General features: G+C 36.4%; 1 protein-coding gene across 3 annotated transcripts; it reads right to left on the bottom strand.

The window, feature by feature from the left end:
- Window positions 1–952: 952 nt before the first annotated feature.
- On the bottom strand, window positions 953–9,830 carry LOC103968608 (polypyrimidine tract-binding protein homolog 1). 3 transcript variants are annotated; one of them, XM_009381873.3, is made up of 10 exons: window positions 9,464–9,830; window positions 8,109–8,318; window positions 7,229–7,291; window positions 7,075–7,148; window positions 6,901–6,996; window positions 4,851–4,908; window positions 4,671–4,775; window positions 4,510–4,591; window positions 2,238–2,350; window positions 953–1,748 (listed from the first exon to the last, which is right to left on the bottom strand). In XM_009381873.3, exons 1-10 carry the CDS (start codon window positions 9,647–9,649, stop codon window positions 1,356–1,358), a joined length of 1,380 nt encoding a protein of 459 aa, XP_009380148.2. In that variant the 5' UTR covers window positions 9,650–9,830; the 3' UTR covers window positions 953–1,355. The 3 variants fall into 3 exon arrangements, with proteins under 3 accessions (XP_009380148.2, XP_018675336.2, XP_009380149.2); XM_009381874.3 differs by having other exon boundaries at window positions 1,608–1,748; window positions 2,285–2,350; XM_018819791.2 differs by lacking the exon at window positions 6,901–6,996.
- Between the last annotated feature and the right edge of the window lie 748 nt (window positions 9,831–10,578).

Raw genomic sequence — 10,578 nt, 5'->3', positions numbered from 1 at the left:
TTAAGGAAAATTGGGGAGAAAAAAAGGAGAGAGAAACCATCAACATAAACCCCTCCTAGGATCTTCAACAATTCTAACTCGAAAAGAAAAATCGATGCCAATTAATCTGTAGAAGTCAAGAAAAACATCCAAATTCGATTTCTTTTCCAATTCCAAGGTTATAAACTTACAGGAAACTGGCGAGGCGAGAGAAATGGGGGCAAAGGCGAGGCAAAACCGAAGGGGGGCGGAGGGGGGGAGGGAGGCAGCAAACATAGCCTTTTATTTGTACCGCTAGCCATGGAGAATCCGTCAAGCGTTCGAAGCGAGGGCAGAGACAAAAGCGTCAGTTATTGAATGAAAGACGAAAGAAATAAATAGTCTGACTGAAGATGTTCTGTTTATCAATTAAAACAATTACCATTAATGACTTTATGCAAGGATGTATCGTTGATTATAAAAATAAAAATTATAAATTCGTTAGTTATAGTGGGTTTTTACAAAGTAGCATGGAACAATATTGACTTGAGAAAAGTTAATAGGTTGATTCATCAGCTAATTTGTAATAACGCTTTCAAGAAAAGCAATGTTAGTAATGGGGTTACAACAGCTTTTGCACTGATCTTAGGCTATAAGATTAATGGGATATCACATATATGCTGTTCTTGAAACGACCCTTGTGTCCTAAACAAATCTTCAACATTTATAAGCAGCAATCAATGCCTTCACCATCTTATCATTTAGCAAACCCCATTTATTTAAGGCTGACATCGACTCGGACTCGTGCCAATTTTGGTTTGACAACGAACCAGACATGGCTACTTCATTCCTACTTCGTTATATATATCCAAATACCAAATGCAAAAAAAAAGAAAAGAAAAGAAAGAAACAACCATAATTCCTGCCAAAGAGAAAAATAATTGACGCTGAACATGGAGAACAGCTGGGTAAAACTCGATCAGCATAAAAAATGTGTAGTAAGGGGTTGATAACTAGCATTAATCAAATAATTTGATCCTTCAACATATGTGAATCAAACGCATTTGGCACCTCAATAAGCTATAATCAAAACTAACCACCCTAATTTTAACTAAAATTCCACAACCATCCCAACTTAACCACACAAATGGGATGGGGGTTTAGCAGTCCCAGCTTTCAGGCTGTTGCCACAATGCTGCACCAAGAACTTCAAAGAAGTCCTCGCTACCTGTTGAACCACTTCAAAGAGCGAAACAATTGTGGTACACACAAGTTTAGGTGTAATTACAGGTTGAAGAAGCCCCAGGTAATGAATGGGCTGGCGTTACCTCAGCGTATAATTTTATCCGGTGCAACTATTGATTAAATAAAGGTAGCGCAAGAGAAAATATAGTTGACTAGAAATACCCAGGAGGTTGTCCAAAGGGCGGTGCGCCACTAGCAGGTCTTGGCTGAACACCATACTGAGGCCTCTGCTGCGAAGCTTGAAAATAACCAGCTGGTGCACTAGGAGGACCGCCGGAAGTCGGGAACGGGGCACCTGCAGATGGAACAAATGGCTGGCCTGGGAATGTTCCAGCCGGTGATGCAAAGGTTGTTTTACTTGGATCCCAAGCTGCTGTCTGTCTGACTGGAACTGGTGCTTGCATGCCAATGCTGCCGACAGAAGTTCCAGCTACTTGAGGATTAGTTTGCCAAACAGTGGAAGCACTTGGCACAGAGGAAGCTTGTGGATTGGAAAGTATCCCGGTGCTAGAAATGGTGTAATCCCTGCTCTTGTCGCTATAAGCCTGAAGATAGTACATGCACGTAGAAAAAAAGTGTATTACTCCAAAAATAGAGGAGAGAGACTCGAATGACAAGAAGCATACACTTTAAGGATTTGTCAAAGATTTGCAATGAAGTTTAAACCGAAGCTAACCGATAAAGCCTCATAAATCATCAGTTTTGTTCTTTTTAACAAGAGATGCATCTTTCATAGCTTAGATTTTTTTTCATGAAATCAACAAATAATATTGATAATAAAAAGAATGATATGGTTTTGTTCTCTACGGAAGAGCACTTATTCACAAGTCAAGAGGATTCAGATCATTCTTACCATTCTCATCTTTTTTTCCCCCCCTCAAATTTCAGAAGGTTTTGACATCATTCTTTATTACCCTCATAATTAATTCTGAGTTTCTTGCTTATAACAACTACAAAATTAAGTGAGAGACGAATGCCTACAATTTTTCCTCACTTATATTACTCCTGTATAACCTGGAAAATCATAGTTGTACCTTTACATTGAGATCAGTATGACGAGAATATGACAGATGAAGCTTACAATAGCCACCATCATAAATGCAGTGTCCCTCTAGAGCCTCTTTAGCAACAGCTGCAGTAGTCACATCTGATGGGAAAAGGGAAAATTGTATCAAATACTCTAGCAGCCAACAACAACAACAACAACTACAAAAACAAAAACAAAGCAGCTAGCAGCCACATCAATTAATCATGAAAGAAAGGAGCCTCAAAAGCTTCTTTGCATCTTCATACACAAATAAACAGAAAGATGCCCCTTGGACAAAGAATAGACTGAGAAATACATACAAAAATACATTTTTCTAACATGCTTTTAATGTTGGATAATTCCTTTAAAATCATACAAGTAGGGGGAAATGGTACTTTCGGTGTGGAATAGCTCAGCTCAACCAAAATAATTCAGAAAATAACAACATTTAGTTCATGAAGTGAAAAACTACACATGACGCCCAAGGAAAACCAACCTCATGGTAAAATAACACCATGAAATGAGCAAGGTCCAGAACTAGAATCAGAAGCTCGATTACATCTAAAACAGGACATAGCATGAAGAAAGAAGGTTAGCAAAAACTGGAATAATATATGTATACAACAATTACTGGATTTAAAACCTGCTAAGATTTGGATGTTCAAAACATGGGGCAGACCCATACTATGGATGAAATGAGCAAAAAAGTTTTGGATGTTTTTCTATTTTGATAACTACTCAGTAAATCATGCAATGGGGTAAATCCTATCCAGCAGAAAGGAAACGAGCAAATCGAAACTAAAAAAGTTCAAGAAGACTCGTTTTTAACTTCTGCATTTATCATAAAATCCCTGTCACAAAAATACTATGGAATCCCAGGTCCATTCAATCTCCTCCACAGCCTCCTACTGCATCCTTCCAGATAATGAATCACCACAACTCCCAACATTGGTCCACAGCAAGGTCAGGTATGTGGATTTCAACCACCCAGATTGTTGAAAAATGTTACATCCACATCAACCTTTCCAAACATCCCATCAGTGAGCAAATATCCATTTTGTTCCATTTTTTCTTGCTGTTAAAATTGCTTCTGACTTTTCTACCTTTACTCCAACTCCCCAAAGTGTCCATTATTGGCTACTCCATAACGGGGGAGGATGGTGATCTACCAACTCCTACAGGGCCAGAGGACCAAAGGATGGGAGAAAGCTAGACCGCAAAGTTTCACAAAATTGCTGATCCCAACTAGGATGGGACACAGTAGACTTAGTTCCAGCTAACCTCATGGTTAAATTACAAGATCACAGGAAAATCAATCTCCAGTCCAGTTCCAACAATGAAACAGCAACAGCTGCTGGTGCCATCATCAACAATAAGCCGAAGCACAAGAACAGAATAGGCAATATTTCAGCTACCAACCTGTTGCCATATGACAGGAGAGAGAGAGAGAGAGAGAACAGAGGAGACACGGGAGAGATTCCCACGAGTTATGAATGACTTCCCTTATATTGGCTTTTATATTTCTCAGTCCATGAGATTTTTAAAATTGAATTATCTTACTAGACATATTGGTAATAAATATATAAGCATATACAGTTTTTATTAGCTTTAAACTTCTGAAATTTTTGTTATTTATTTTTATTATAATAATCTTTGGTGAAGAAGGGAAAGTTCTAATGGTATTTGAGCACTTGTTCATATAGTCCAATTCTCATTAGGGCTCCTGAATGAATAGGCTGATAAAAACTTGTCTGAAGTATTCAGCCAACAATCAAATTTTCAGCAGGTCTCAAGTTCTAAATTTTGGGCAGTCAAGCTAGATTAACTGGACCTGCCAAAAAAGAACCTAAAAACCCTAAATTCTTTCTAGACTAGAACAAGTAGAAGAACACATTGAATCTGGATTGCCAATTTAAAGGAAAAATTGGAGGCAAACAGATACAAAAAAAAAGGAACAGTAAAAAATCTAAATCCCAAACTTTATAAAGCAGTTTAAACCCAAAACTAAACTGTAACTGCACCCAGTTACTTCTAATTTTGACCATTTTGACCTAGAACTGGATATGGTCCTCAGGAAGGGATGGTGAGAAAAATTGTCGAAAGACGATCAATAGTGAATGTTGAAGCCCCACAAGAAATGGAAACACTAGTCTGTTTCATAATACAGGTACCAAACATGTCCTAAATCTTTGAAAAAAATGAAAGCACATAGAATAAAGTGCTTCCAACTAAAAAAAATGAAATGGAGTAAACAAAAATAGCTTGGCAGGAGATCCAACCTGGATACTGGATCAAACCCTGAGTTCCACCATTCTTCTCAAATATTGCAATCTTCTGGACAGTACCAAATGCTGAGAATACCTAAATGAACAAAAGTTCTAGTCAATATTATTTCGTACTTCAACAAATGTATGACAGTGGGATAGAAAAAGTCTCTCACTGTGTAAAGAACATCAACTGTGACAGCATACTGCATGTTTTCTATTGCTGCAAGAAGCACGTTACTCTCAGGTTCCTTTATTTTCCCATCAGGACCAAGCGCAGGCTGAAAATAAATAATCATTAATCATAACAATTAAACAAAACCATAAAGTAAAGCTTTTGCAAAGCTGAAACAAACCTGCAAATTCCCCTCAATTGCAGATGGATTTACAGGTAGGTAAGGATTAGTGTAATCTCTGCATGATATTATGTGGCATCAGATCGAATTTTACAATTATAATACACTCCAATCTGTAGATGATATACTATATCAAGTAAAAGAATAACAACAGGTATATATTAAAAGAAGTTGAATAACACTGACCAAAGGAAGACATATGCCAAAGAAAATAAAAAATTAGTGGACTAGTAAGAACTTCATTAGATTACACTTCCCAGAAGTAATTGAAAATTTAACAACAAGAAGCCATAATGTCTCAAAGGTAAATAAGAACTATAGTTATTACAAGGAAACAGCTATAACTGAAAATTGCAGCGAAGCAAGATCGGTGTTTAAACAGTAAATATTAGAACCTCATAGGATATAATTAAATGGGAAACTAATCAACAACTTAATTATTATAGCCATGATAATTAAGACTTCCCCATCAAAACATAGATATCTGCCAGAAACTGCAAGAATGTGATAAGTAAAGCAAAATTTCCTTTTTTTATTTCAATGTATACATTACATGGCATTTCATAGTGGCCATGTTATCTAGCTGATCAAGATCACAGTAAAGACATGCATATTTTATTTTTTCTATAGTCCATTAAGAGGCATGACATGTGAATAGAATAATTACTAAACAGTCAAACCCTATCTTCATAAGATATATGAAACCTATAACTTCAGTTCTGCTAAGTTTTAAGGCCTTTATTATTAAAGAATTTCATGAGAAGTCTAGATAAGCAGGAGTTCATGGCTTGAGTAAGATGAATGATAAAGCAAGAGAGCATAAACTCGAGTCCTTAAGTTACACATCCTACAACAGAATCATGGCACTTTGTCCTTTTGGATGAAGATTGGGAAATGATCATCATAAGAAATACGAATCTTCTATGCAAAGAATACAGTAAACTTTTCATTAATACAATTTGGGAACTTGCACTTAGATAATGGTTGCCTGTTAAAGTAGCCCAATGTTCCAATTCTTATACCAAAACACAATGCCAAAAGTTTGATGACCTGAGTTATTGCCTCACATTGGATGTAAACGTGTATAAATCAGCTCAATTAGCTCTAATATCTTTACGCATGTTCCAAAAGTGCTGCTTTAGAGTATATGTGAATACGAGTGTAATCTTTGAAATGGTTATTTAGAAAGAGTTTTTCTGGGAAATGCAAAATGAGATAAGTTCAAACTTTTTCTCTTATTAATAAATTTGAATCATTCCCTGGGTTATGGTTCCCTAGGTGGAAAGCATAGACTTGCTTTTGCTAGTTCGATAACGATAACTTCATAACACTGCCAATGCCGGTCCCAAACCCAGATTAAAAAGGTGGGCAGTTGCGTTAGATCACTGAAAACCAGTGTAAAACTATGTCATGTCTCATGAATATGGATCTTAACCGTCCCAAATAATTGAGACTTACGGTTTTGTTGTTGTTGTTGTTGTTGTTGGTAAAGAAAACTTTATTGTTGAAGTATAAAGTCAGGTAATGCTAAAATAGAAGCATTAGATTATAATTTCAACAAGTACTGACTTAACAAGGATGATCAAGGAAGGAAAAGATGTTGCATCCATCATGAAGAACAGATTACAAGAATGAAGATGCCACTAATGGATATTGTAATCTCCCTGGGCATCTAGACACAGAACTAGTGCACTAGCGCCAATCAGAATTACACTAAAGAAGCAGAAAAATCAACTTGGCATGTGCTAGGCCATCATCCTGTTTATGAGAATCGTAATCCTCTAGAATGCATAATTATGCATATGAGGTTAACAGGTTCCTAACATCTTGAGAATATCCAACAAATAAAGAAAATTTTAATTGATGCAGTATACAAAATTAATTAATCATATAGCTTTTGTCCAGGCAGCTAACTTTTATCATCACTAAATGTGACAAACAGCTATGAAGCAGTCACAAGATTTGATAAGTCAAATTATAAGTGGTCAGAAATGCAATTCAATGTAAACAGAAGTACAGATTTATAGCAAGGTTGACTGAGTGTAGAGACCTGCTGCGATGAGACTGGAACTTGATATTTAAATCTGTATGTGCAGAAAAAGAAATTCGTAGGTAGCAAGATGTAACATGCTCAGGAAGCAAGTACCTGTAAATCATGAAAACAATCAGGAAAAGAGTGTGTATTGTCTTATAAAAATGTTCAAATGAGACAAACTGAGGAAACCTGGGGATACTTCTTCCATCCAACGCATTTCTAGCTTCTGAAGCAGTTGGTGCATCTGTGTATTGGATCAAAGCCTACAGAAGATGCGCAAAATGCTAATGTGAGATGCATTCCTGACTTCACAACTAGAATATGTTGAAAAAAATGAAAGGACCTGAAAGCCAGCAGCCTTTTCAAAAGTAGCAATCTTGTGAACAAACCCAAAGGCAGAGAAGACCTAATAGACAGAAGTCTGATCAATACTGCTAACAAGAACTCTACCAAGTAAGATAGTGACTCTTTAGAGATCAAATGACAATCATGACAATATGGAAAACAATTAAGTCATCTCATATAACTTATAAGCGCCGAATGGCACCTGTAAGACAAAGGTATTCATCACAACTCCAGTGGCAACATATATGAAAAATTTTTACTTAATAAGATGAACATCATGCATCAATCACATTACTCACTGCCTCCAAAAGCCCGATCGAATGTGAGAAGGGACATATGCAGTTATCCTCCATAAGCAGTAAATTGATAACATTACATCACTATCAAAAGAAAATTTTGACATAACATCTAAAGTATGAAGTAGAGAATTAACATCCTAAAGAATGGAAGTTTAACCTCCAAAAACAGCTTCAGAAACAAGTTGAAGACACACAAGTTGGGTATAACCTACAACTTAAGGATGATGAGAATAAAGCAGCAGTTAGATATTAACATTCATTCAACAGTGAGATACAGAGAATCAGAACAGAATAGTCAAAAGAAGAGATAGCAAAACCAACATGATATCTCTCCGAATGCAGATGCTGACAAAGAGATATACTCTGTGTTAACATGGACCTGATAAGCAATTCAGAGTATGTCCAAGGATTAAAACAATGTTAGCTTGATTTATATATCTATATATGATAAAAAAAGGTCCCTCATATCCCTTTAACTTTAAATAATTCAAATTACCAAAATGCTTAAAGCACAGGAAATTACATCTGAAATGCATCATAGGATTTTAGATAAAAGAGTCACACTGTAACAGAACTAACCAAGTGAATAACATCTATGCTAACATCACCAGCTTCGACACCCTCAATTGTAACAAGCAGAACATTCCCAGCAACCTCTCCAGAGACCTTATTGTTCACAATTTCTTGCCTGTTTGAATATTGGATATAAACAGTCTTACCACGAACTTGTGCAGGTTCAGATGAGGAGGCATAATATGAAATCATTGAGATGGCCTGATTAAGGTCCGCCTGAAAGAAACGGTACTAATAAGTAATAACAATGTTAAACTACTATGTTTCATGGACTTAATGTGATCGTCTAAAATCTAACTTTCATAAAGAAACACAATGTTAAGGAAGAAGAACAAAAGCCTAGCACAATATCTGTATATTTCACACCTTGCTTCAAATAATGTGTAAAAAGAAAATCACATATTCCTTTAATGAAACCACGAAAGAGGACTACATGATTTGCATCATTGCTTCATAATTTTAAAATAGTAGGGTTAAGCAAGAGGCTGGAATGGCAGAAACAACAGATTCAGATAAAATAATATGGAGCCTCTAGCTGTATTCTGTAGGCATCGTGTTGATACCATGATGTAGAAAACCTCTCAAAGAAATTAAAAGAACCGGTATCCTATCCTAGTTCATTTCACAAACAGAGGACCTCAAACTATAAATTTTATAAATGCTATTAAAACTTTAGTAACTTGCTAAAAGAAATCATTTGATCCATGTTTTGGGTGTCTCATCCAACTGAGCCTCGAAAAATATTTTCAACCACATTAAATTAATGAGATGTTCCAGACTTCTCATAAACTAAATCGAAGACTATTGTTTCTTTTCTGGCTAAAAGATTTGATCTCTTTAAGTGACAAGAAGAAAAAGATGGTGATGAAATCTTATTGATTTCGTCATGATGAAATACTTTCATAGAAGAAGCTGCAAAAGTGTATTGTGGCAGATAACTCAACAGAAATCTTCAATGTTGTAAATCACCGTAATGAACAAGGTATCGCCAGGAATTTGGGATTCATGCAAGTGATGGACATAATCCTCCTCCCATCGACTTCTTGCATCTAATGACATACATTCTCCGCCAAGAATTTTTTTTTTTATATTCATATGGAATTCAAGCGTTCAAAACAGGCTCTTCATGTTCCCCACAGATTCTTAAGTCTCGGACAAAGAGATCGCGACTTAAAACCGAAAGTTCAAATAGATAATTGAACAAGATAATAGCAAACCAAATTTCCAACATACAAGAAAAAGAACCACAGTGACATAATAAAACCGATGAAACCAACTCCAGATTAAAATTATGCCGATAATTTCGAAAAGCAGGTTCATAAATCGAGAAATATATCAAGAAACCGGGCTCCGACGCTTACGAACTCAACAAAAGCCTGGTTGCGATTGGCCCCGACGTTGCATTTGGTGTTGACGATTTTACCGAACGGCTTGCCGAGCTCGATTAGCTCCTCCTCCGTGCACTCCCACGGTAGGTTCCGGAGGTGGAGCACCTTCGACGGCGTCTGCGTGTACCGGAACTGCGGCTGCCCCGAGGAAGAAGACATCTCCGGGCTAGGGTTCGGGCGAACACTTCTCCGATCCCCCTCTGCGGCGATGAAATTTTAGCCAATACGACTGAGATCCAGCCGAAATCGGACGAATTGCAGGGTTAGGACGACGATTGGGGAAGAAGGATTGAGCGAATTTGATATCTCCTTGCGGAATTGAACCGTCGATGGCTTTGGAGTTGGGAGAGAATTTTAGATGGGCCGATCTTATATATAAATGACCGACTTGGGTTCGAGTCAGCTCCAATTTAAACCGGTTTGACTCGACCCGTTCCATTTGTAATTGGATGTAAACGCTGAAGCCACACTCAACCCATTCATGCGTTGGTCAGAATCCAAAATTATAAAATCACCCCTAAGAATTATGATGAAATTAATTAAGTACTTTTAGTATAATATAATAGAAATAACGATGATATTCCAAAAAAAAAATTACTTTTTTTTCCATAATATCATAGACAAATATGTATAAGATAATATTTTCTAGAAATAAATCATTTAGGTAATTATTTTAAATATTTTCTAGTTCCATAGAGTAGTGTAAAGTGTTAACCAATATCATACCCTAGAGTTATTCAAGCGACACATGACTAGATGAACATTTGGATAGTGTATAGGACTGGTTTGCTATCCTATTATTCAACAATATCATATGGGTACTTACGAGTACTTTTGGTTTTAACGGATCACCTTAGAACCCTTTTCGCATGACTATTCCAAGTTTATGAAGTATATGTTTATAATTTGAATTATCTATTAAGTATTTATTTTTATCCGGTTATACGATCCCAAGTTAAATGTTTTCTACAACCTGTGTTCTCTTTGTAGGTCCTCAAGGGATTATAAGAGGTTTCAAGAAGGTTGATCCTTTGCGAACAAACACACAAGGATATTACATAATTTAGACAATACTAATTAAGTATGTG

The sequence above is a fragment of the Musa acuminata genome, chromosome BXJ1-10, assembly GCF_036884655.1.
Source record: "Musa acuminata AAA Group cultivar baxijiao chromosome BXJ1-10, Cavendish_Baxijiao_AAA, whole genome shotgun sequence".
NCBI classification, from domain to species: Eukaryota; Viridiplantae; Streptophyta; class Magnoliopsida; order Zingiberales; family Musaceae; genus Musa; species Musa acuminata.
The sequence above is the reverse complement of the archived record's forward strand: the minus strand, read 5'-3'. Positions and strand labels throughout refer to the sequence as shown.

Excerpts from the sequence above, each read along its gene's own strand:
- LOC103968608 (XM_009381873.3), bottom strand. The coding sequence starts at position 9,649 with ATGTCTTCTTCCTCGGGGCAGCCGCAGTTCCGGTACACGCAGACGCCG. Across the intron at positions 8,319-9,463 it reads ACCAGGCTTTTGTTGAGTTC|GCGGACCTTAATCAGGCCAT; the intron begins GTAAGCGTCGGA and ends CGTTTCTTTCAG. Across the intron at positions 4,776-4,850 it reads CAATTGAGGGGAATTTGCAG|CCTGCGCTTGGTCCTGATGG; the intron begins GTTTGTTTCAGC and ends ATTTATTTTCAG.